The sequence below is a fragment of the Ranitomeya variabilis genome, chromosome 2 (genome assembly GCF_051348905.1).
Source record: "Ranitomeya variabilis isolate aRanVar5 chromosome 2, aRanVar5.hap1, whole genome shotgun sequence".
Taxonomy (NCBI): domain Eukaryota; kingdom Metazoa; phylum Chordata; class Amphibia; order Anura; family Dendrobatidae; genus Ranitomeya; species Ranitomeya variabilis.
In genome coordinates this window covers 48,096,457-48,124,336 of record NC_135233.1, presented here as the reverse complement: position 1 = coordinate 48,124,336, position 27,880 = coordinate 48,096,457, and the positions used below count along the sequence as shown (strand labels likewise).

Here is a 27,880-nt window from a genome sequence, read left to right as displayed (position 1 = left end):
TTTGTAGTCAAAACTTTAGCTTTGCTACTAAGACTGTCATTGGGGTGTACTCATATTTGGACATGGTCTTGAATGAATTTGTTTAAAAAAAATTACTTTTTTGGTGTGCAAATTAACAAATTTACTTTCATTTGGCCCACATTTGTGGGAATATTTTGTACTATTGTGTCCCATACAAATGTTGATACTGAAAGGAAACAAAGGTTTTCTGGCAGTTCTTTAAGGTGTACTAATTTATGCTGATCACGGTCTATAAAACATTATATATATAGATATATATCCACCCTAACAATAATCTAGATTGATGGAAACTTCAGATTAGGAGCTCCTGATAAATGTCCCTCAGGGGAACACTGAATATGAAGAAGGCACTGTGGACAGACAAGTAGTGTCTGAAAATAAAACTGAAGATCCTGCAGGAAATTGCAGATCTCTGAGAAAGAAAGAAGGTCACAGCGAGGGGGTCGGGATGGGGGCCAAACGCATGTTAGACACTACAGTGTCACAGAACAGAGGCTGCAGCCCGGGAGGAACCTCATCTTGTATAATTTTCTATGACATCCCTAGTGGAAACAAACAAATACTTCAAGAGAATTAATATAGGAAATCCATCCAGTCCTTGTTTTAAAGGATATTGTACTTATACGGAGGTCGCCTAATTTCTTACGACTGGGGAATATCTTTGGCTGTAAGCCACCTCTGGACTATATAATTGGAGAGCCGGGACCACAATGACAATAATGCAGAAACCACATGTAATACTTCATAAATCTGATGTCTGCATTCCCTATAAAGAGCGATTTGTGCAGTTTATTTCTAATTTAAGCCTCCATGGGAATGGATTGTCTGCAGCATTGACTGTCAGCGCAGAGAGGAGACTCTGTCATTATATTATGGATGCAGACCGCAGGAACATATCAGAGTCGATTCCAATAAAGATATTATCTTAGTTTTTGAAAAATGGAAAATCTTTTGAGCAAAACTATTTACCGTAATTAAAAAAAACGTATATTATGATCAATTTTCAAACAAATTACATATAAAATGGTGAAAAGTATTTCATGTGGGAATGGAAATTTGTAATGGCAGGAGTGGGAAGCATTGTGCCTCGGCTTTCCACGAATGAAGACTTGGGCATGCACGTCCATTTTTTTCTGTAAGAGTTCTGATCTATGAGTAAGGACTGGGATTCCGTTTAAAAGTTCTCACATTCATATCTTTTTCTATAGTACTGGGAATGTTCTTTTATATTACAAATTAAAAATGTTTGAAATTTTTTTTTTTAACCAAAAAACATCTGGATATCCTTATCTTTTTCCTACTGGTACCACTGAGCAGGAGTGGTTTTTCATGCTTGGCTTTCTTATTTATAGCTCTGAAAATTGCCAAGAATGCTCGCCTGGCTCTTTTTTTCAGCAACCCCATAAAAGTGAATAAAGAGAGAGACACACGTGTGAATCTACCTCTGCCTTCATAGCGGAACAACGCATTCTCAAGAAATCAGACATTTATGGCATATCTTGTAGACATAAATGGATTATTTCTTCATTTCTGGGCATACATAGTATACCCTTGTGAGAATTGTTTTACTTATGATGATTTCTGGGGATCCCACAGCTGCCAGTGTTAAAGTGGTTGTGCCAGGAACAAAGTACACTTCAATCAATAGATCTCAGAATAATAATAATAATTTTTATTTATATAGCGCCAACATATTCCGCAGCGCTTTACAAATTATAGAGGGGACTTGTACAGACAATAGACATTACAGCATAACAGAAATCACAGTTCAAAACAGATACCAGGAGGAATGAGGGCCCTGCTCGCAAGCTTACAAACTATGAGGAAAAGGGGAGACACAAGAGGTGGATGGTAACAATTGCTTTAGTTATTTGGACCAGCCATAGTGTAAGGCTCGGGTGTTCATGTAAAGCTGCATGAACCAGTTAACTGCCTAAGTATGTAGCAGTACAGACACAGAGGGCTATTAACTGCATAAAGTGTATGAGAACACGATGCGAGGAACCTGATTATGTTTTGTTTTGTTTTTTTTAATAAGCCACACAGGGATAGTTAGGTTAATGCTTTGAGGCGGTAGGCCAGTCTGACCAAATGAGTTTTTAGGGTGCGCTTAAAACTGTGGGGATTAGGGATTAATCGTATTAACCTGGGTAGTGCATTCCAAAGAATCGGCGCAGCACGTGTAAAGTCTTGGAGACGGGAGTGGGAGGTTCTGATTATTGAGGATGCTAACCTGAGGTCATTAGCGGAGCGGAGGGCACCGGTAGGGAGGTAGACTGAGACCAGAGAGGAGATGTAGGGTGGTGCTGAGCCATGGAGTGCTTTGTGGATGAGGGTAGTAGTTTTGTACTGGATTCTGGAGTGGATGGGTAACCAGTGTAATGACTGGCACAAGGTAGAGGCATTGGTGTAACGGTTGGTGAGGAATATGATCCTGGCAGCAGCATTCAGGACAGATTGGAGAGGGGAGAGTTTGGTAAGAGGGAGGCCGATTAGTAGAGAGTTACAATAGTCAAGACGAGAATGAATAAGTGAGACAGTAAGAGTTTTTGCAGAGTCAAAAGTAAGAAAAGGGCGAATTCTAGAAATGTTTTTGAGATGCAGATAAGAAGAGCGAGCCAGTGATCGGATGTGGGGGGTGAATGAAAGCTCGGAATCAAGGATGACCCCAAGGCAGCGGGCATGTTGCTTTGGAGTAATGGTGGAACCGCACACGGAGATGGCAATGTCAGGCAAAGGTAGGTTAATAGAGGGAGAAAACACGAGGAGTTCAGTTTTTGACAGGTTCAGTTTCAGATAGAGGGAGTACATGATGTTAGAGACAGCGGTAAGACAATCACTGGTGTTTTCTAAAAAGGTCGGCGTGATAACAGGAGAAGAAGTGTATAATTGGGTGTCATCAGCATAGAGATGGTACTGGAAACCAAATCTACTGATTGTTTGTCCAATAGGGGCAGTATACAAAGAGAAGAGGAGGGGGCCTAGGATACCAGATTCCCTGGTGGATTAAATAAACGCAATGAATTAATGTTACATTATTGCTAATTGTCAAATGTATTTCGTTTGTTAATTTTTGTTTTTATTGCATTGAGGACCTTTTTCAATATGTCATGTGATGACAATGTGGAATACCATTGGTGAATTCCCTCTATATAGACGGTTGAATAAGGATATCAGTATGGCTTTGACAAAGATCGTTCTGATCGAAACGCGTTGTCCGTGTCATGGCATTCATCTAGGGAGAGCATGTTACCACGTGTACTTTTAATAATGATTCAATAAAGAAGATTGTCTTTTAAGGAGCTAGAACCTATATTTTCCTCCCAGTATAAGGCAGACCCCCCTATAGGTAGACAGAATAATAATGAGTTCTACAATTGGATGTGTTAAAAAAAATGCTCCTGTGCTGAGATAATCTTATAAATGTGCCCCTGCTATGTACTGCTATTTGCCCGACCATGTAGAGCTTCTCGTGTTCATGGTCAGCACATACTACAGATCCAGGCCGGGGAGATAGTAAGTTACATATGATAAGAGAATTTACAGAAGAAACAGCAGGGGCTCGCTTCTGCTGCTTTTTTAGGTAACACCTTACCCTGCCTGTTTTATCACAGGAGCGAGTGTTTCTGCCGCTTCTCCAGCCCTATGAACTCATCATGAATCAAGTCAGTAACATAAAAGCTTCTAAAGCGGTTGTCTAGCCTTGAGACAAAAGTCTGCATTCATGCTTTGTGGCTGCTAAATCAGGACACGGGCAATATTGGGGTATCGTGACAATGTGCGAATGCTAACATAATTCGGCAGTCTTGGCTTCAAAATTTTGCCCCAAGCCTGTACATACCCCTTTAAAAGACACTTCATATACAATGTTATACCTTAAAAGAAAACTATGAAGTAGATCCAAAGTTAAAACAGTCACTCATTTTCTTCTGTTAAAAAAAAATAAAATAAAAAATCAGCACTTTATTTACTCCTTATGAAAACATCCACTTTTTGTAGGCAATACATTTCTGACATCTACGATCTTTAGTCCAAGTCTGACAGGTTGTACATGAAGTCCTATCTGTCAGCAGCGTGCTACAGAGCAGGATGAGCTGGGCAGATTGCTGTACAGGTTTGTGAGAAAATTATTCAGGGTGAATTGTATTTCTCTCCTTAGGAGTCTTGTGGGTGTTCCTAAAATTCGTGGTTCACCACCTTAACAGTATGCACAGGGTAAGTTGTCAATCCGTGAGTAGGACCGACCACTGGACAGGACGACCTACTGGACTCCTAAGGATAAAAATTCAAGTCATACTGAATATTTTCTCATTGACTTATAGATCAATCTGTAAATATATTGACTCTGTGTCATTGAGATTCTTAGATTGGCCATAGATACCTGCTGCCTGCAATCTCTCCCAGCCAACCTTATGCTCATGCACCCTAAGCTTGACCGAGCGTATATGTGTTCTCAGGAGTAATTAGGTCACCTAGACAGGCTTTATATTCTCGAGAGTAATAGGATTAGCGATAATACAACTGTCCAGTCCTCATTTCTTCCATCTTTCGTCAGGGAGTCAGGAGGACCCCACATAAAAATCATCCAAAATCAGTAGGTTTCACACACCTGTGTCTTGCAGTCCAAGTACGGACTGCTATGCACGAGAGCAGCCATATGTCTTGTGACCTGACCTCAACAGCCTTATAGGCATATACCGTGGCCGTTACGTGCACACAGACCTTTAAACACAGATGTGTGAAACCTGCTTAAGACCAAAACTATGACTTACAATTAGTGATGAGTGAACGTGCTTGTATAAGGCGAGCATGCTCGGGTGCGAGTGTCTTCAGTGTGCTCGAATAATATGTTCGATTCCTTCGCCTGCATGTCTCGTGGATGTTGGACAGCCCCAACACATGCATGGATTGTCTAACCAACAGGCAATCAAGGCATGTGTAGAGGCTGTCCAACAGCCACGACACATGAATCCGCAGGGACTCGAACATACTTTTCGAGCACGCCGAAGACACTCGGTTAGCACTCGAAGATGCTCAGATAACACCATATTCGAGCACCTCCCGGAACTCAATAACAGGCATTGTACAAAGTGTTTATAACCTCTGCATTGCTTCCATATATTATTTCTAGGCGTGTGGATATCCTGTGGACAGTCTCTCCCTACGGTATGTTGTCACTTCAGCAGTGCCGGTGTGGTCGCGCTTTAAATGAATACCCCTTTTATCGTTCACGCTAAGAAAACTATACCCCTCAAGATGAGGATGGCTCTTCAATGAGGAAACATAATATTTCGCACCTTTCCAACATCAACCCAGTGATAGATGAGATTCTCGGAGCCGTTCGTGTACGCACATGTACACATGCTGTGAAAATATGTTTCTTCTACCATGAACAGGGAAATTAAAAAGAAAGCTTGTCTTGATTAATTTCCGCCCGGCTCAGAAACTCAACAGTAGCCTGTTCTCAGAAAGAAATTTGTCCTATTCATTTCACGCTGTACCATGTTACTTTGAAGTGCCAGAATGTAATAAAAGCCAACCGTAATATAAGCATTTACCTTGTCACCTAAAAGAGGTAAAAATTGTAAAGATAGATATTTATAAAATGTATATATGTGCTAAAAAAATAAGTTATTGAACCCTTTAGGAGTTGGGGAGTTTCTGCACAATTGAAGAAACTGACATTTAATAATTCAGGAGCTACCAAGGAACAGAGCGATTGCAAATGGCATCTTTCTATCTGGAGGACCCAACATATTTGTGCTTTATGCAAAACACCACTAATTTTTCATGGGCACTGTAACGCATCATTTTGGCTGCGGAGGTGCTGCAGGGAGAGTGAACGTTTGCTTTTGGATTCCAGCAAAGACAACAAGCGATAGTAGGAGAAGACCTCATAAAAAAGGACAATCCTGCTTATGTTTGCTGTATAACATGTTTGTTTGATGAGGAAGGCGGTGGTTCCAAGTATGAAACTCCTGGATAGATTTGTGATTTTCTTCTCCAGCAGCAAGAATTAGTGTTATGAAGTTCGGTATACATGTATCTAAAAGTGCGTTGGGGAGTGATGATGCACTTCCAGATCCTCCGCCCCTCGCAGTATTTCCTACCTAGCTGGTTGGCTGATGATTGACAGATTAGTGGCTCATGTGTCGGAGAAAATGATCTGTCACTCAACCAGTGGAGGACTTCTAGGCTGGGAAGACATCATGAGACTGAGAGGCTGGAAGTGCATCGTCACACCCAGTGCACTTCCAGATACGTATATATATGGAATTTCACTCTGCTGGAGCAAGGCTTTTGGGATCATAAAGGGATCCACTGGCTTATCTTTTAAAGGGTTACACAAACATTAATGGTTTGGGGAGGGGGTAAAAGTTTCTGACAGGTTCTCTTTCATTCAGAAATGTAACAGTGATGTCTTCACTGGTAGTTTACGTATAGTCCTCTCACATGTTTGTTTTCTCATGCCAAACCTCAATATAAGGCCACGTTCACACGTTCAGTATTTACGTGCTATGTCTGCAGGTAAATGGCTTTTTTAGGAGGTGACAGGTTCCCTTTAACCCACATGTTGCACTCTCCCTGGACTTTTGCTTCTGCGCTTTGGACTTTTAAAACAAATATTTGCTGACCAACATTTCTGTGTAGACTGGATATAGCAGTAAACATGTGAAATCTTCTCTTCATTACTGAGAAATATAAAGCAAAAAGGTGAATGATCCAGAAAACATATCAGGACTCATGGAGGTGAAGACCCCCAGTTCAGTGTGTGCTGGCATGGCTTGGTTATAGTGACTGTATATCCATATTTAATCTGGATTGTTTGCAGTATGTTGTATATATTGCAGTCGGAGTAAGGCTGTCATGCATATTTTTTTTTTTTATCTAAAGGGAGTCTATCAGCAAAAAACAACTGTTCAAACCAAGCACAGGTGCACTCCTGGTGTGGTGGAGCGGTTCAGCGACTCTTCTCACCCTCTTGCTTTTCATCTATCTCTGCTCTCCTCTTATCAGGAGCCAGAGGACGGTGGAGATAGATGGAAAAGACGGTAGGTGGGAAGAGGTACTAAACTGTTTGGTCTCACTAAGCGTGCACCGAGCTGCTGTGCTTAGTTTGAACAGTCATTTTGTGCTTACCTCCGAAGCCTGTTTTCACCTTCATGACCAAGCCAAATTTTACAAATCTGACCAGTGTCGTTTTATGCGATAGTAACTCTAGAACGCTTCAACAGATCCCACTGATTCTGAATTATTTTTTTCGTGACATATTGTACTTCATGAGTGGTAAAAATTTGTTCGATATGACTTGCGTTTATTTCTAAAAAAAAAAAAAAAAAAATCAGAAATTTTAAGAAAATGTCGCAATTTTCAAACTTTTAATTTTTATGCCCTTAAATCAGTCATTGTCATAAGTAACATTTCCCACATGTCTACTTTACATTAGCCCAATTTTTGAAACATTTTCTTTTATTATTAGGTGGATACAAGGGTTAAAAGTTGACCAGTGACTTCTCATTTTTCCAAAAAAAATCACAAAAACATTTTTTAAGGGACCACATCACATTTGAAGTCACTTTGAGGGGTCTATATGACAGAAAATACCCAAAAGTGACACCATACTAAAAACTGCACCCCTCAAGGTGCTCAAAACCACATTCAAGAAGTTCATTAACCCTTCAGGTGCTTCACAGAAACTGAAGCAATATGGATGGAAAAAATGAACATTTACATTTTTTACAAAAATAATTTTTATTTAGACCCCAAAATTTGTTGTTCAATTTCTAATGAGCATGGCGATATCTCATATGTGGTGGAAATCTACTGTTGTGCGCACGGAAGGGAAGGAGCATCGGTGACTTATTGACGGAAGGGAAGGAGCATCGGTGACTTATTGAATGCAAAATTGGCTGGAATCGAGAGTGGACACCATGTTGTGTTTGGGGAGCTTCTGTTGTGCCTAGACAGTGGAAACCCCCACATGAGACCCCATTTTGGAAACCTGACCCCTCAAGGAACTTATCTAGAAGTGTGGTGAGCACCTTCAGCTCCCAGGTGCTTTACAAAAATTTATAACGTTGAGCTGTGAAAAAAAAAATCACATTTTTTTCATAAAAATGTTGTTTTAGACCCAATTTTTTTATTATTTTCACAAGGGTAACAGGAGAAAATGGACCACAAAATGTATGCAATTTCTCCTGACTACACTGCTGATACTTCACATGTAGGAGAAAACTACTGTTTGGGAGCACGGCAGGGCTCAGAAGGGAAGGAGTGACTTTTTGGAATGCAGAATTTGATTAAATAGTCTGCGGGAATCCTGTCAAGTTTGGAGAGACCTCGATGTGCCTAACCTGTAGAACCCCCCCAGAAGTGACCATATATTGGAATTGATCTAGTGTTTTCCTGTTATGTAAATTTTATAATGTGGTGGCATATGTAAATTGTGTAGAGTGCATCAGGTTGGCATACGTGACTTGTGTAGTGTACGTTGTACGTTAGGTTGTCATAAATGAGATGAGTAGTGTACGTCAGGTTGGCATACATGAGATATGTAAGTCAGAAATGAATTTAGTAGTCCATGGAAGTGTTGTACAGTCTGAAGCATTCTTTTATATACAGGTCACGCTTGTTGGTGCAGGAGTCGCATAGCCAAATGGTGTACTTGTGTATTTCCCTTCTGCAACACACTCTGCACCTGTTTTGCGACCTTCCTTTCTTTGAGGTTTGAGGAACCTTACTGGGGAAATATTGGCCTGGTACATTACGAGCACCTTCAGTTCTGGAAGTAATCTAAATTATTTTTTATTCAGTTCTTTTTTAATACAAAAAAAAAGCTAACAACCGGAGGCTGGTCAGTCATCGACCATCTCTCGATAGCTGTAGTACGCACGCACAGTTATGCAAAGGGGAGGAAATTAGGGAAAAAGTCCTGGAAAACAGCTAGCACAAGTGCCGATCAGTGATCAGTGGCTGCCGGACACACGCACTGAGGTGGTGCAAAAGGGGGGGATAGACAGGGACCAAAAAGTCATGGAAAAGAGTGAGCATGGATGCTAATCAGTGACTGGTGTCACTGATCAGTGCTCAGCGGCTGCAGGTCACACAAACCAACTGCCAAAAATCAAGGGAGCAAGTACTGATCAGTGCTCGGCGGCAGAAGGGGGATGGGGAGTGGGTTAGGGAGAGGTGGGAAAAGGGAGGTGAGGGTAATTATGGTGGATAGGGAAGGATCAGGAATGTCTTCTTTCTTCAACAACAGTCCAAGGCTGTAAAGGGGTTATCCAGAACGATTTTATTTTTTTTTACTATGGGCCTAAAAACTAACAAGTAGGTAGTTGCTAACTGCGGGGAGCCAGCTGTGAATGACGTCAGCAGTCACACCCCATCAACAGAGCTGAGTGGAAGAGAAGCCGCTGCTTTGTCAATATGATGTCAGCGGATGCCGCAGAATGTCTGTGCTGGCAAGAGATTGGCGTCGGGCACAACAGTCAGGTTGGTAGCAACTACCTACTGTTAGTTCTTAGGCCCATAGTAAAAAGTCAAAATAATCCCAGATAACCTCTTTAACTAAAAAAAATGCATAAAAGACAATATTTAACTGCATGAAATAATCAGCTATCGTACTTCCCAAACACCTATTGCTATCACATGCCCTTCTTTTGGAGACATGTAGTATATGGTTGAGTTTGTGGTGCATTACATTACATACTCTTTTTGGACAGGTCTCTATTTTCATCCCCTACATCTACCTACGCCTTTATTATTATTTATGCTTCCTGCTGCCAACCTGCTGACGTCTTGCCCCTTGCTGTTTCCTTGCATATGGCACCATTTCCAATTCCACATGTTTGTAACCAATTTCTAATAAAGTTCATTCTGCGTTTATGTATTTTATTGTATTTTTTTTTGTAGTATTATACAATAAGTACACTCATGGACACTGGTACCGACTGGTAATTGAGCCGACACTGGTATAATGTAGAGTTTATGGCACAAAGTGGAGATATTTGTGACCAGTCAGGTTATCTTTAGTGATGAGCGAGTGTACTCGTTGCTCGGGTAGTCTCCGAGTATTTGGATGTGCTCTGAGATTTAGTTTTCGTTGCCACAGCTGAATGATTTACAGCTGCTAGACAGGCTGAATACATGTGAGGATTGCCTGTTTGTTAGGGAATTCCCACATGTGTTCAGGCTGTCTAGCAGCCGTAAATCATGCAGCTGAGGTGAGGAAAACAAAATCTCTAGCACTAACAAATACTCGGAGATCACCCGAGTGTGCTCATCACTAGTTATCTATGATCCATGAACGCGGGTTAGGATTTTTTTCATGTTAGAAGAAAAGTACAATGATCTGGGGTAGCGAGTTTCACAGAATAGGTGCAGCACAGGAGAAGTCCCGTATGCAAGTGAGAGAAATTAATAAACGATGATGAGAGTTATGGGTCATTCGTTAAGGAATTATCTGAAGTAACTTCGTAAGTAGAGATGGGAGCACAAATATATGACGTTGGACCATTGTGGAGAATTTTTTAGACCTGCAGACGTTAACGTACGGTAATTAATAATTAGGGCCTGGATTAGTGTTTTATCAGTGTTACATACTAGATATGGTTTTAAATAAATGGACGACTTGGACCATCTAGATTGCACCAGAGGACCCGGTACTGATTGCTATGGCTCAACGCTTTGGCTACAGAAAGGTGGTCCTGAATGGGGGGGACTCCACTCTATTGTATGAATATCTTATTCTTTTGAGCTATCGCGCCACAGTGATATAGTAATAAGCATTTCTCATGGGGTTCATTATGGGGTCCATTCTGGAGCTCGATGCTCGCAGCTGCGAGGCCCGGATAGAGGTCTGCACATTGAAGAGTGTAATATTCATCCTTGTAGACATAGGTATGCAGCGTACACCCCCGCTCCGCAGCGTTATACACCTACACACAGATGAGAAATCACAGACACTTAGCCGTTCATGCTTACTGTGCCTCGGATGTACATGACAGGCCTTTTCCCAGAAATTGGGGGGTCTCGAGCCGTGTGGGGCGGAAAGTGACACTCGGGTTTGGTAAATTCCCGGGTGAGGATTAAGCTGATTGTTTCAGGAGTATTACCTTACCCTGTGTACTAGCTTTATGGTAAAATGAGCTCATCAGAGAGATTTAATCTTAGAATTTATCCTTTCCAGGTGCAGGCAGAGCTATCTGATCTTACTCTGTGCCATCCCCTCCTGTGCTTACACGCTGCCACCTTTGGATATCTCATGGTGATTGATTTGCCTTATATGAAAACTGCATCTTGTTCCTTTTGTATTTTCTCACTATTCCGCCTTATTCTCCATCATGGACCCTGTTATTTCCCAATTGTCAGGAAATATGCCTGAATTAAAGAACGCGGGGGCCCCAATCGCCCCAGGTTTGTCCTGGGGAGGCGTAGGCACGGGCTGACAGTCTACAGTTCTAAACACTCCGCTTCACCCGCCAGATTGGCAGCGGGTTTTACTTATTTGACAGCAGAAGCATTCACAACTAAGATAAGTGCATACTTTCCAGCCATTTCATGTAACCCAAGACTCCCTTTTTCTCAGTTATTACAGGTTTTATTGTAGCTGCTCCGAGCTCGCTGTCTCTTATATAATGGCCGGCTCTGCCGCATCATAACTGTCCTGGTCTGGAAATGAGAAACTCTAATTAGGCATTTATGCTGGGTCTTACCAAGAAGATGCTGAAGTCATGGTAGATTTTCTTTAGGGTTGTTTGAACTCGCTCAGTTGTTTTGGATTTAAAGGAAAAACGCCTACAGTACCCACCCGCCAATATCAGAACTCATCGGGAGGAGACAGTTTTCTGGACTTCCTGCTAGGAATATACTTAATTTATTTTTTTACAACCCTTATAATCATCTGCTTTCTTTTCTTTCAAAAAGTGATTTTTGTAGTAATGTGCGAGCATACTCGCCACTCGATCGAGTAACAGGGTGCTCGGGTAGTAAGCATCGAGTATCGCGGGTGCTCGAGCACTATATGCTCGAGGTCCTGCATAGTTTGCGGCTGTTAGACAGCCAGTAAGCATGCCGCCATAGGGCAATCTAACAGCCACAAAACATGTGGGGCGTGGACTCCAACATGGCTCTCTAGCACCTGCGATACTTGATGCCTACCCAAGCACCCTGATGCACGATCGAGTGGGAAGCACGCTCGCTCATCACTAGACTTCTGCCTTTGAGCTGTGCTTTACAGTCACTGGACTAAGGCTGTAGTATTAGTCAAAACCTATAGACGAGTGGCACAATTTCTGGGTCGATAAACTACGATATACAGTTGTGCTCAAAAGTTTACAGAATTTTTGCTTTCTTGGCCTTTTTTCATAGAATATGAATGATAACACCAAAACTTTTTCTCCACTCATGGTTAGTGGTTGGGTGAAGCCATTTATTGTCAAACTACTGTGTTTTCTCTTTTGAAATCATAATGACAACCCAAAACATCCAAATGACCCTGATCAAAAGTTTACATACCCTGGTGATTTGGGCCTGATAACATGCACAGAAGTTGACACAAATGGGTTTGAATGGCTACTAAAGGTAACATCCTGACCTGTGCTTGTAATCAGTGGGTGTGCATAAAAGCTGAGTGAGTTTCTGAGATCCAGACAGACTCTTGCATCTTTCATCCAGCTTTTTGATTTCATTTATTTTAATGAAGGGCATAAACTGGGCAAAACAGCCCAGCTTAGATAATGAATATAAGGGATACAATTTTAACCCCCCCCCAAAAAAAAAAAAATCCTAGAAATGACTGGGAATGCGCTTTGTGTGCTTCCATCATTATATAGGAGTGTGTGTATTTCCAGATTACTTTTGTGTGCTTTTATATGGTATTTATCCTCTATTAGGCACCTAAGAGCTATTCAGATATTCAAGTCCATCGATCCCTATCAATTATTCGTTCACCCTCCCTGTGCCCTGGATCACACTTCCATTAAGGTCTCTCCTGGAGTGAGGGGATGGGTGGATAAAGCTGAACCCATGTTGCCCTTCGTTATGTATATGCCCCCTCTGGGTGCAGTTGATCACTTTCAGACGTGGTCTTTAGGGATCTTGCTATATTTTCTGCAGTTAGTTATTGCATTTATTTCTTTTGCGGGAAGTTTATCTATTAAATGTTCCACTAAATGCATAAGACGACTTCCTGGTTATCAGTGACCACTCTCCAAAATATGTCTGGCATTTCGTAAATGGACTCTACTCATCGGGAATACCTCACAATTATTACATCGTGTCTTGTCTAAATAGGCTGCGTATGGTTCCATATATTAAATCTGTCATCTTACACTTTATGCTGCGTTCATCTCAACTGCAAAAGCTTTCTCCGAAGGCCAATAAAGATGATCTATATCCCTCCGTGGAGCCGCAGAGCTGCACTCCCATTCAGCGATTCCTCAAGGCTGAAATTCTATCCATCATATAAAGTTGCATAATAATTAGAACATGTTGTTGTTCCCTATATATTAAAATTCAATTAGAGATCTTCTACAGATCAGCAGTATGGAGGGGTCTAAAGTTCACGCGCATAAATAAATGGCTGACCATAGCCAGGGGACGACTCTTTTTTTAACCACTTCTTCACCGAAGGGATCTGGACCAACGTTAGAACATATACAGTTGGAATTGACGTAAATCTCTTGCGAATCACAAGAACACAGGAACCAACATTTCCCAAGACTGGTGGATCTTATGCCAGGCTAAGAGTAGTTTGCATCAAGTGTATTAAAATGGGCACACTGCCTAATGGGATGGAGACAAAGGCCAAAATGTCACCTGCCTTTGGGCTCATGGCTGATGCCGTTGTAGATACCACAACGTGTCCTGCCCAGTGATTGATTGCAGCAATCCTGAATTGTTGTTGTGACGTCACCGATGCATCTTTTAAATCATTGTTCCCCAACTCCAGTCCTCAAGAGCCACCAGCAGGTCATGTTTTCAGGATTTCCTTAGTATTGCCGGGATTTGGATGTTTCGCCCCCAGCAGTTCGCCTCCAGCAGTTCACCCCCAGGTACATTTCGCCCTTGTACCCTGTTTTGCCCCCACAATTTTGTGTTTGGATGTTTTGCCAGTTTGTCCTTGTGGTTCATGAATTCCCGTCCGTCATCCATCCACATGTCACAAAAGTACTGTAGAGAGTGCTGCACTTTTGTGACATGTTAAATAAACTGTTTCCATCTGATGTCACGGGGAACCGCTAGACTGCACTCCATGACCCAAGGAGCTGCGACAGGTTAGTATCATCCTGGGCGCCAAATGCTGGGGACGAAATGTGCATGGACGAAATGTACCCAGGGGCGAACTGCTGGGGGCGAAACATCCTATAACCAGTATTGCCTGGGTGATAATTGCAGTACCTACACAGGCAAAAATTCCATCACCTGGGCAAAAATTCAATCACCTGGTTCGTTTGGGATATACTTTAAATAATCACAGGGAGCAGTCGAGAGTCAGTTCTGCATGAGAGGAAGTTGACTACAGGTGATTTTGTTATTTTTACTTGGGGGAAACCGTTGGGATGAACATTTAAAGATTGAAAACCTGCTTAAAGGCCAATAAGGTGAAATCTACCTTTGAGAGGTTGGTAAATGCAGCAAAAAATGAACAGCATTGCTGAAAATATTGCATTCTCCACATAGCATTGTTGACTTAATAACCGCAAGAATGTACTTTCAATGCAAATTTTTTTTTATTTCATCCACTGGATATGTTATGAATGTTCAGTCTTTGAGGCCCAAATAGTGGTACCCCCAAAATCAGCTGAGCAACCCACAACCACGGCAAAGAGGCGTTGACTGGGCTGGTGACCGTACTTCCACTTTATTCAGGCTCTGAGAATGGATTAAACCAACTTAGGGTACCGTCACACAGTACCATTTTAATCGCTACGATGGCACGATCCGTGATGTCGCAGCGATCGTATGAATATCGCTCCAGCGTCGTAGACTGCGGTCACACGTTGCAATCACGGCGCTGGAGCAATGCCGAAGTCCCCGGGTAACCAGGGTAAACATCGGGTAACTAAGTGCAGGGCCGCGCTTAGTAACCCGATGTTTACCCTGGTTACCAGCGTTAACGTAAAAAAAACAAACAGTACATACTTACATACCGGTGTCTGTCCCCGGCGTTCTGCTTCTCTCCACTGTGTAAGCGCCATAGCCGGAAAGCAGAGCGGTGACGTCACCGCTGTGCTCGCTTTCCGGCTGGCAGACGCTCACACTGCAGAGAAGCTGAGACGCCGGAGGACTGAAACCGGAATGTAAGTATGTACTGTTTGTTTTTTTTACGTTTACGCTTGTAACCAGGGTAAACATCGGGTTACTAAGCGCGGCCCTGCGCTTAGTTACCCGATGTTTACCCTGGTTACAAGCGAACACATCGCTGGATCGCTGTCACACACAACGATCCAGCGATGTCAGCGGGTGATCAAGCGACGAAAGAAAGTTCCAAACGATCTGCTACGACGTACGATTCTCAGCAGGGTCCCTGATCGCTGCTGCGTGTCAGACACTGCGATATCGTAACGATATCGCTAGAACGTCACGAATCGTACCGTCGTAGCGATCAAAATGGTACTGTGTGACGGTACTCTGTTATTTTAATCCCCCTGTGCCCTAAGGTCCATGCTTTTTATGCAACAGGAATCTGCTAGTGGTGTTGTCTCATGAAGACACCCTAAGTCCATATGCCCTGATAAGTACTCCGGTCAGGATCCAATTAGCCAAAGTTAATTTCAATGACTGCCATTATTATGCTTTGCTTATATAGCGCCATCATATTCCACAGCTCTTTACAGACATTATCATCCCTGTCTCAAGTGGGTCTCACAATCTAAATTCCCTATCAGTATCACTTTAAGGTACCTTCACACGAAACGACTTTGTAACGATATCGCTAGCGATCCGTGACGTTGCAGCGTCCTCGCTAGCGATATTGTTTCGTTTGACACGCAGCAGCAATCAGGATCCTGCTGTGATGTCGCTGGTCGCTGAATAAAGTCCAGAACTTTATTTGGTCGTCCGATCGCCGTGTATCGTTGTGTTTGAAAGCAAAAGCAACGATACCAGCGATATTTTACACTGGTAACCAGGGTAAACATCGGGTTACCAAGCGCAGGGCCGCGCTTAGCAACCCGATGTTTACCCTGGTTACCAGCGTAAAACTAAAAAAAACAAACAGTACATGCTCACCTGCGCGTCCCCCAGCGTCTGCTTCCTGACACTGACTGAGCGCCGGCCCTAAAGTGAAAGTGAAAGCACAGCGGTGACGTCACCGCTGTGCTGTTAGGGCCGGAGCTCAGTCAGTGTCAGGAAGCAGACGCTGGGGGACGCGCAGGTGAGCATGTACTGTTTGTTTTTTTTACTTTTACGCTGGTAACCAGGGTAAACATCGGGTTACTAAGCGCGACCCTGCGCTTAGCAACCCGATGTTTACCCTGGTTACCCAGGGACCTCGGCATCGTTGGTCGCTGGAGAGCGGTCTGTGTGACAGCTCTCCAGCGACCAAACAGCGACGCTGCAGCGATCGGCATCGTTGTCGCTATCGCTGCAGCGTCGCTTCGTGTGAAGGTACCTTTAGGAGGAAACCGGAGAACCCGGAGGAAAGGCACATAAACACGGGGAGAACATACAAAACTTCTTGCAGATGTCCTTTGTGGAATTTGAACCCAGGACCCCAGTGCTGCAAAGCAACAGTGCTAACCACTGAGCCACCGTGCTGCCCAAGTAATACTTCATTGTCCTGCTGGCTACAACTTCCCCTGGAGCAAACAGCTGATGAAATGGATTGTCTCTAATGAAAATGCTTTTCTAATAAACCAAAGACATCTAGATAAAACTTCTGGTCTACACAAGGGTGTTAAGTCTCAAAAAATGTTAACATAATAGGATTTTTCTCAGCACACTGTATTCTTATCGCTTACTAATGAAACATTTGGCAATAGGATGGATTTTTATGGCGATGCAGACAGAAATATATTTTCACCGTTCATGGTGCATCAGACGCCGCATTGTGAGATGGGACTTTACAGACCGGCCTGATTTAACGAAGGAATAAACATTGATCCAGAAAACATTCAATCCAAACGAAAAGGAAATTCTCGAGAAGCAATGAAGGCGACTTATCTCTGCATTCCTGGAAATCGCACTGCATCACTCCTCTTTTTCTTAGAAATCTATAAAAGGCAAAGATAGAATTTTAGCAAGCAGAAGCATGTAAAGCGGCCAACGCTGCCCATGTTCCGTATCGGAGTCTCCAGAGAAGACAACACAATGTTCCTCAAAAAAATAAATATCACACTTCAGGGAGATTGTGCAGGAAGAAAAGTATTGCTAAAATTCCACTCCGCGATATATTACACTTTGGTCTCTGACAGACGCTACAGATGTGGATGAGGTGTGATGTATTGACAGAACTTCATATCTTTGGAATTTCATGTTCTTTTCCCTCCTGCGGAATTGTGGGGGTGGATGGATTTCTTCATCTACTTTCGACTATCAATAAAGTAAGTTACAGATGTAGTAAGATAGTTTTGATCAACTAAAAGAGTATCGCAGGCAAAATTAATAATTTCCTAATTCCTATAAAAAATTTTATAGAGCAGTTATCAATATACTAAATGATACTCGCCTATCGGCACTAACCTGGATCCCAGCGAAGGAACAAGAAGAGGAGACATCACCGTGTCACCAGCAGCAGAACTGCTGCAGCCTGTGATTGACTGCAGCGGTCAGGTGACTTCAGTAGTGTGTCTTCTGAAAAACATCTGATGGTTCACTTATAGAGGGACATATATCTTGGCGACAAAATAGTTGCATTTACCCATGTGAACCCCTTTTTCCTGCTACAAAGAAGCAGTCTTGGATTGGTTTGGATGTCTACATGTGCTGTAACCGGGGTTGTTCTTGGTTTTTCCTGTGTGCGGTCCAAGTCACGTCCTGATTTCCATCACTTTCTCTTTGCACAGTGTCATTGGGGGGGGGGAGATCGTATATTGATGAATATTTGTGCATTATGATTGCTGCTGTTTATCGGACTAATACGAAGCATATCACTAATGGCCGCCTGACTGGTTTGTTTGTGATTTCGGAACGTAGCAAGAGCCGGGATTGTGAAATGATCCAGTCTTCGCATGTGGTGATTTCTCTCGCTCGGGCCCATATTTAGCAAAGGCTCTGCCTAGGAATTGTGATGACGCAATGCAGCAAGAAGCTCGAATTCTCTTCAATTACATTGCGAAATCTTGTGTAAAGTGATTTTAGCTCATTTTAGAACAAGTCTGTCTTCACGATTTGCTTTCAAATGCTTGTGTTTTCCTTGTTTTTTTCTTTTCTACTCATTAGAGTTAATGTAGTAGTCTTGCTTAAGTAAGCATCACTCTCTTATTTCCTACACTGGCTTCCAGTCAAAAGCTAATCAGTTTCCCCTAAGCCAGGAATGAACGATACGGGGTAAACAAGTCTAGGGAGGTTCACAACGTACAATGAGGTAAACAAAAGCGAACAATATGAATCATCGCTACATTAAGCAGAGCAAAAGCCAAACAGCTATAATAGTATCCGGCCGCAAATTGGGGGAGAGTGGGGTGGGCTTCACCAGTGGTTGATCTTAAGTGACAGATTAATAAAGTGTGGTCTGATTTATTTTAGTCCGAGATCCTGCACACTTCCAAAACAGCTAGCCGGGGGCAAATTAAAAACATCCTGGTTGGCGCTCAATTAAATATATAGGTTGCCTTATGTAAAAGAGCCAGTAATAACATTGACAAATGAATATATCAAACTTACTATGGCCCAGCTGGATGAGAAACGGGTCATATTTTATCTTCAGGGTATTTATCTCTGCCTAATGGATCCACATATTTAAGGTTTACTGCTCCTTTAATGCTGCCTCCATATGGTCTAAAATACAGGCAGTTGTTGAGTAGAAAGTATTTACATCCAAGCATTATAAATAAATCGTATAGAAATACTTGCCTGTCCAATTGCTTTTGAGATTATAAAAATTGAGTTATTCCTAAACACTTTACACTTTAAAGGGAATCCGACAGTAGGAGCAACCCTCCTAAACCGTCTATGTAGGTCATAGGAAGCTGAGTAAAATGATACCTTGATATCTGCGACCCAATGTCTTTTTCCAGAGAAATTCAAGTTTTTCTTACTATGTAAATGAGCTGTTAAGATCTATGGGCCGGACATAGATCTCCCTAAGGATCGGCTTTCAGAGGGGGCATTACCAGTGGGAGACATGAAAGTCAGGAGAACAGCCATTATAGGTCTCAGACTGCTAACGCCTCCTTTAACTTACAATAAGCTATGGAGACAGGTTCTCGGGGAGATCTATGTCCGTCCCATAGATCTTAGCATTTCATTTACATATTAAGAAAAACATGGAGTTCTCTGGAATAAGACAGCGAATCGCAAATATCATGGTATCATTTTATTGAGCCTTCTATGACCTACATTTCCATCTAGATGGCTAAGGAGGCTTCATCCTACTGACAGATTCCCTTTAAACACGTCATGATTAAGTTATTTCAAAATTATTGGAATGATGTACCGATGAAAAATTATAAAACTTCTGTCCTTATCCAAATACTTTTCAACCCATCTGTGAGTATCTTCACACTTGAAGTCATGAAGGTTTATGGTGTCCAAATGAAGGTTCCCATTGTTTTATGGAAAGAATAGTGCTGCCAAATGTGCCAAAAACCTTCTAAAGGGGTTTTGGAATACTGTTCCCCAGCTGCAGTTTGCTTAAAAAAAAAAACCTAAAAACAAACTATCCTTTTCTCACGCTCCCGGGGTCCATCACTGAGTTTCTGCCGCTGCTCTTGGTCACTATTATTGTCTGCAGCACTGACGTCATGTTGACAGTCCTGCAGAAAATGAGTGAGCTCAGTGACTCTGAGAGGCTCATGCCATCAACGCGGGCAGAGCTGCTGAGCTCAGTTATCCCCTCCCGAGTTCCCCATACACAAAAATGATTGGTTCGGCATAGCGGTCATCCTTCTTCCCCAATCTTATCTATCGGGGGAGAGTCGCGAGTCCACTCACACCTCCAGATGGTCGCCAGGTCCCTACAAAAACAACTGGTTATAATGTGTATCGGGCCCTCGGCCTTACCTCAAGAGTTAAATTGGGCAGCTATAGATCTTCGGTCCAACACCACAAAAAATACTAAAAAATACTAAAAATACTAAATTGAGGTGGAAAAAAAAAACATAATCAGTGCAATAAGGAGGCAAACTATTACTTACACCCACGTAGTTTTTACAGAGATTTTGAGTATTATGGTAATTGCATCACTCCCGGAAAGAATGTAAGAGTGGAGGATACAAGACGAGCTTCTAATAGTCACATGTAATAAAATGACTATCGGATCCAGAGATAAAGTACAGAGCAAAAGTTCAGGATTTTCTGTCAGTCCTTACAGTAGACAGGTTTTTATTTCAATTTAGAAAACTAAACAAATTCTCCAAATATACTGTTAGGAGGTCCCAAGTCCAGAACCAACCTCTGTAAATCTCTCACCCTGGGAGGACACATTTGTGCATTAGATGGACAGCCTATAGATTTCACGGGTGGCATGTAATGCTTTGTTTTCTCTTTGGAGGCTCTGCAAGAAAACTGGACAGATTACATCCGGGGAGGGGCCTAATATTAAGACAAGTTGTGATCTTCTTATTTTCAGGAATCTTTCCAACAAACAGGGATTGTCCACATTGGACAGCTGTTTTGAAGAACATAAGAATTGGTCCTTCCTCTGTGATATGTTACCTGTATTTTCTGATCACTTCATAGATTATTTATTCATCTCAAAATCAAAGCAATAGCAAGTACCGTACTATAAAAGTTCTGTAGTCAGCTTTGTACACAAGTGAGGAGTGTAGACCGTCCTGTGTGGTGGTTATTCGTAGTAATCCCGGACACATAATGGTGTGATTTATTGTGTTTATATCCCGGGGTCTCATCCACCACATTCTACGTTTCCTTTTTGTTTAAATTTTCATCCCGTAAGGTAAACATACAGCCGGATATTAATTACCTGTGGTCGAGTGAGCAACCGAGTCCAGCAGGTCTGCCGGCATCTGTGAGCGGTGTCTTCTACTGCTCCTAATAAATAGGTGTGATATTCCTGCCAAACCACAGCAGACACTGAAGGATACACACGGCTGAGGAATCGGACTGCATGCCTATAGGATATACCAGCCCCGAATGCGTCGGGAATCCATTGTTCTCAGATTCTGGCACAGTATATAGTCTTCACCTTTTGAAGCTCTGTACGTTTCCCATGGAGAAAAGTTTCTCCTATTTTTCATGCCAGTAAGACTCCATACTCAACCAGTTATCCATACTCAACGATAGCAAAACTATTTGCACCACTTTCGGGTGTATTTAGCACAGTCACATTTGTCAGCATAGAGTTGACCTTGTGTTCTCTGTCACCTCTTGTTTCATACATGAACCCCTGAAGACATTGTTTATGTTGGGAAAACCTGGTGACCGGTTCCATCAAATATGGTAACATACCATGAGGTGTATTATAGACAGAAACATTTCCTCCTCTGGGGACAGTTTATATTACTTGTATTAAAGCAGAAGTCATTTACTTTCTCACCAAGCAAGTTATTAAACAAACTGGGGTGTTTGTTTGCCTTTTTAGTAATGTCTTACAAGAACTTAGAGGGGTTGTCCCTTTTAAAAAAAAAAAAAAAAGTTTTTTCCTGTAAGTCCTCAAAGTAGTAAGAATAAACCCATTCTGCTTTACATACCCTGCCCAGGTCCAGCACGGAGTCTGCGGCGCTTCACCCGGTGTCTTTTGTTGCCTGCATTGCTGACATCACATAGACAGCGCTGCAGACAACTGAACTCGGCGGCTCTGCTGAGTAGACGCCACAAACCGCTGAGCTCACGGATTGGCTGTCAACATGACGTCAGCACCATAGACACTGGGAGCAGCAGCGGAGACTCCGTGCTGGACCTGGGGAGGGTAAGAGACGCTAATTATTTTTTGTATCACTAAGGGAACTTATAGGAAAAACGCCTTTGAAAGGGGACAACTCCTTTAAACATTTTTATAGCTGGACGAGCAAAACACTGCGAGGCAAAATCTGTTTGATGCCAGAGTCAATTGAGCTTTGAGGGCTCGGGTAATTTTGTTGATCATGCTTTATATTTGTTGGAACAAGTTTTTGGTGTAAACATGGATGCACTCTGATTCTCGATGCCCATATGAAACTAGTGCAGGCTTATTTTTGGGGCCCATGTATACCTGGTGCCATTGCAGATCTTGCTCTTTTTGTTAAGGCTCCATGCATACAGAAGAGTAGGATCCACTCCATTGCATGACATATGTTCTGAGATTTTCTTACCTAGAAGTAATAGAGAGTAGTTCAATCAATATACAGTACCTTGTCCTAGAATATGCCACCATTAGTAAGGATAAAAAGAACCCGGCACTCAACTTAAGTTTATATGATGCACTCAAATTTATTCGTAGTACTAACAAACGTTTCGGTCATAAAGACCTTCATCAGTTATGTACTGGCGTAGTAGAGAGTAATTAGTGGAAGAAAGTGGTAAGTTCGTTACCGCGTAATCTGTTTAATCAAAGATATATGGCCATCACTATCATTACGCCACTATCCTCACAGATAAGCGGTGGACACTGCGTCTATACTCGGATACTGTCTCCCATCAAGAAACACGGATCACCCCTTATCCGACTTGATGGCCATATATCTTTGATTAAACAGATTACATGGTAACGGACCTACCACTTTCTTCCACTAATTATTCTCTACTATGCCAGTACGTAACTGATGAAGGTCTTTATGACCGAAACGTTTATTGGTACTACAAATAAATTTGAGTGCACCATATAAACTTAAGTTGAGTGCTGGGTTCTTTTTATCTATATGAATGGTGTGGGAACATACCCATGCACCCTCTCCAGTAGTGCTCACGTCCTGTCTCTTCACCATTAGTAAGGAGTCCTCCAAGAAAAAGTTGATCTCTACTGCCGGCATGTGATGTAGGACGGCCGTCTTAAAATAATGAACCCAAAATGCCGAACTGAAGAGGTTTGTAGGATAGCTAATTTTTTTTGTTGCTATTTTTGTCCTTTCCTTTCTCCAGGGTTTCAGTATTATACGGTCAATCCCCCCATGGCTTTGGACCTGACATTCGGGATCCTGTGCGAGCTTCTTCAGCAGTGGAACCACGTCACGCAAGGTGTCACCGTCCTCCTGGAATGGCTGCTAGGAGAAGATGATCTCAGCAGTGTCGAAACCACAAAAATGGTAATTACGCTGACCGGTGTCCGCAGGATCACAAAACAAACCAGGCTTGAGGTGTGAAAAGCCGGCGAGGAACAATTATCCTGAACGTTCTGTACCGAGCCTGACGTAACCCACGAGCCAGAAATGTCGTGTTCTTCATATTACCAATTAGACGCACAGGTGTTGTACATACCGGTGCAGTCATTTTACAAGAGGATATGGCAGGCATGAATACGGGTACATAATAATTGGCTTCTATGCCAAAGGGGGCTCGCGGAACTTTTATTATGACAAAATGAAAGCAAATGAGCAAAAAAGAAACATAAACACTATAGGTGTTTTAAGAGCTGTAGTGATTATAGTGAATTACCCCAATGTCTACCGAAACAGGAAAAGCTTTATAGTTTATATTTTCCTCGGCAGCGAGAAAACGGCAAAGGAAAAAATCACTTATTTATGACTGGGGCTCTGAGTAACTTTTAATTTTTAATAATAATATGTTAGGACTATTCCGATCGTCAGTGATGTTTATTATAGCTTTGCAACTTCCAAAGATATTTTCAGAAGGTTACAGAAATAGGAAGGCCTGGATATTATTAGGTGGCCACATAGGCCAATGTTCAATCAAGATTCTCTGGATACAGATCTCCAGCCTCTGTGGATAAACATAAATTATTGACAAAGACCTTTTGTGGGTTGATACGTTGCATGCTTGGTGAATAAAATACCCTGGATGAAGCTGGAGTGCTGCAGTTTTTAATAAACGAATAACAAAATTCATTATCTGTAGCCACCACTAGGGGGAGCATACACATTAGTGCTTTATCATTGAGATCAGTGTATGACCAGTATGCAGTAAGCTCTTTAGCTCCCTCTAGTGGTGGTTAGAATCAGCCAGAATGTTATCATTTAAAGTGGTGTTCCTGCACAAAAAAAGGTCTGTTGTATATGACATGTTATATAATTTTTATGCTTGATTATTCACATATGCCTCAATGCCCCGGCAGCTCCTCTTCCGCTTTAGTTTTGATGATGCACTTGAAGGGGGACTGGCTGATTAATTCCCTTTGTCAAGGGAATATTTCATTAGAAAATTACCTATTGCTTAAATCACATTTTTGTGTTACATTTATTGTTAAAAAAGTGGGCCTTTTTTTAACATGATCTACCATATTTTTTGTATTATAAGACACACTTTTTCCCAAAAAATTTTTGGTAAAAATTGGGGTGCATTTTATAATCCGAATGTAGCTTACCGGCTTCAGTGGAGCAGGGATCCCCGGGTCGCTGCTGCAGTAAGCTGACGGAGGCAGCAGGAGTGGAGAGATCTTAATCTGCACATACAAAGACTCATTTTCATTTTCCCGAAGTCCCCCGCATTAAAAATTATGGAAAGTGCGGGAAATCCGGACTTTCACAAAATGTTGGCGTAGCCCCCGCAGCGCCGAACAACCCCTCCTAACAGCCTGGGACCAGCAACATTGCCCCGCTGCTGCCTCTGCCAGCTTCCTGCAGCAGCGACCTTGCCCCCTGGGACCCCAATCCACAGCCGACGCCCCGCCAGGTAAGCTACCGTAAAAATGGACTATATGATGCACCACCATTTTATTAAAAAAAAAGTGTTTCCTCCCCCAAATTTGGGGTGCATTTTACAATGTGGTGCTTTTTATAATCCGCAAAATATGGTATATTAAAAAAATATATATATCTTAGTAATCTGACAATTTTCACACTGGTCACTGGGGATACTTTAAACTTATACTGCCTGTTCTTTAAGGAAGATTTTGCAGCAAGGATCCTGATCATCAGAAGTAAGATTACAATGGCAGGTAGCACCTCTATACACAGGACCCACCAATCATAATAGATGATGTGACAGCTGACCCTGCTTCCTTTTTAGATGCTTCATTACAATTGGTAGGTTCAGACTCTGTTCATTGTGGTTAATGTACATGTGTTGTTTCCTGAAACAAATGGAAGTTATTGTCTAAAAACACCCCAGTGGTCATTGTGAAAATTGCAAGGTTTCTAATTTTTATTTTTAAAAACATTGCCAAAAATTAAAACAAAATACATTTAACATTAAAACCGGATTGAAACAATAGAACATTTTCTGATGACCGCTTACCTTCTGAGGCCCATTACAGGGGAAGCTCTCTACTCTGGTAGCAAAACTAATGTGGAAGTGGAGGGACCAGGAAAAGGGATGCTTACACCACAGCGTTAGTATATATTTGAACAGTAAGTACAGTACTATAATTTTTGGACTATATACACTTTATTTGACATTTTTTAGCAAGAAAAAAGTTAGTGCGTCTTTTAGTCCTAACTCAGAGGGTTTCTGTTAATTGAAAAACTCCTCTGATTATTTCCATGTGCCTTATTTGAGCATATGGTTACAATTCAGGTCATCCCCCATTTGGGACACCCTTTTAGTACTGAAAGAGCAGTAATGCACAGAGCCCAATCATTTCTAGGAGTATGTTTTATTGTCCGTTACCTCCACATGTAATGGCCAGGTTGGTCCTAATGAAAATTAGTCTTTTTTTTGCACTTGGTCACTTAGCCAATGACATTGGGCTTGTAATATGGGGCAATTTATACTTTTTTTCTTTTGTTTATGAACCATCATATTGTCACCTGCCATATAAAGAATTCGGATCAGAAACTGAAAAAGTAAAAATAAGGACATACACCAAAAACCTATTTCCATGCTGAAGTCTAAATAAAGGTACCTTAGAGCAAAAAATAGTTTGCCTGTACGGTTTATATATAACTGCCTGTGCAAATATAAAAAATAAAGTTTAGTCTGGACCTGTCCTTAGGTACAGTATATCATCCCTAGATAAATAAACCTAACACACATGTAATGACAGCTAGCTCTTCCAGGAATGTTTTCAGGTGGGCTCCTGTCCTCCACACTTGCCTCTACATTGCTAGTAACCAAGGTTTGTGAGGACATCGGGCTGGACCAAGCTTCATAGATCTTCATAGATTTGTATAAAGTAGCCCGTCCTTCCCTTTTTCATTTACGGTGAGGAACTTGGTGTCTGTCAAGCTTAAGACCATAAGCCTAGATCACGGCACCAACCAAATGTTCTATATCTTCACAGGTGGAAGATGATCTCTTCGAGAAAGGGGAAGCGAACTTTTGGGCTGAGAAACTACTGTACATAAGGCTACTTTCCAAACATCTCAAGAAGCTCATAGCCTCCACTGCCCTCTCTCTACAACCCCAGGACACAATGCTGCTCCAGGTTTCCCAAGCAGCTTATGAAAGATCAGAAAAAGTACAGCACAGTCTCCATGCTTTACCACCCACTCCGGAGTTCCTGAAGACTACCGAATTCACCAGATTACTGATTCATAAAGAAAGGAGTGAAAATTGTATTGAAATGCTGAATTATATTTCTAAAACTAAACCTGAATCTTGACACAAAGAACATGTGGCCTTGGACACTTGTGTACTGGGACGAATATGGCTTAGACTTTTTTAAGACATTTTTTTTTAAATTAGTTCTGCAATGTTTTAGTCTTATTTTTTACCAAATGTATGCAAAATAAAGTAGTTCGTTTTTCATTATTTGTGTATCCCAATGTATTTGGTATTTTAGTTTTAGCCTGGTGACTGTTTCAGTAAATCAATAGATCTGCATGTGTTCGAGAAGACTATCGGCCACTGAGGAGGTGCCATGAGTAGAGAGTGAAATATGAGTTGCAACATAGTTTGTTCCTTGAAAAGATCAGAGTGAAAAACAGGATGTCGAGAAGCAGATGCAAAAGATTTACCTCCCCATCTAATAGAATGATTGTAAGTTGTAGGATGATATTTACGTAAATAGAGCAAACTAGAATTTGGATATCGGCTCCTCTGTATAGTTCCAGCAAATGTCTTACAAAACCCTCTGGAGAGTCTTGGCCAGCCATGCATTGTACGTTCTTTATAGTGTCCTGAATTAGACACAGCTCAAACAAGTCAATGCCAGAAATACTCTTTAATATCCATACATCTCTGTCTCGGCTTATATAATATGAACGTGCATGAAGACATACTTATGGTGAGTTCATCCTACTAGAGTTACACAAGGGAGGAAAGATGTGTACATTCTGTACTGCCAGGTGTCAGGCACCTGTGGTCAACGTAGCGTCCTAAAATATACTGCTTGGAGAGAGTTGGGTGATGGATTCCATCAAAAACCAACATAGAGCTAACATACTAAGCATTCAAGTATGTAAGCCAAGGAGAGAAGAATAGACAATGCAAGGAGAGGCTCCATTTGTGTTTCGGGGATTGACAGAAAGTCATCATTCAAGTTCTGTTTTTTGAAGATCCTACCAAGCTGATTGAAAAAGGGTATACACATATATATTTGATAAATACTATCTGTCAGACATCTTTTTTACACTGGCTGGATCGAAATTGTATTGATTTGGTATAACGACAAATTGTAGAACTCAACGAAATTCAAAAATATAAAACAAGTGACCACTATTCTTCAACTATGTCTTCCAAATAGAAGTTTCCCAAGATC

General features: G+C 41.8%; 1 protein-coding gene across 4 annotated transcripts in view; it reads left to right on the top strand.

The window, feature by feature from the left end:
* Nucleotides 1-26,931, top strand: part of THADA (THADA armadillo repeat containing) — a 629,866-nt gene extending 602,935 nt beyond the window's left edge. For all 4 annotated transcript variants that reach the window (XM_077282381.1, XM_077282382.1, XM_077282380.1 and 1 more), the window contains 2 exons: nucleotides 23,206-23,369; nucleotides 26,462-26,931. In XM_077282381.1, coding sequence (XP_077138496.1) covers nucleotides 23,206-23,369; nucleotides 26,462-26,782 — 485 coding nt within the window. In that variant the 3' untranslated portion in view covers nucleotides 26,783-26,931. The remainder of the gene's footprint in view (nucleotides 1-23,205; nucleotides 23,370-26,461) is intronic.
* Nucleotides 26,932-27,880: the final 949 nt, after the last annotated feature.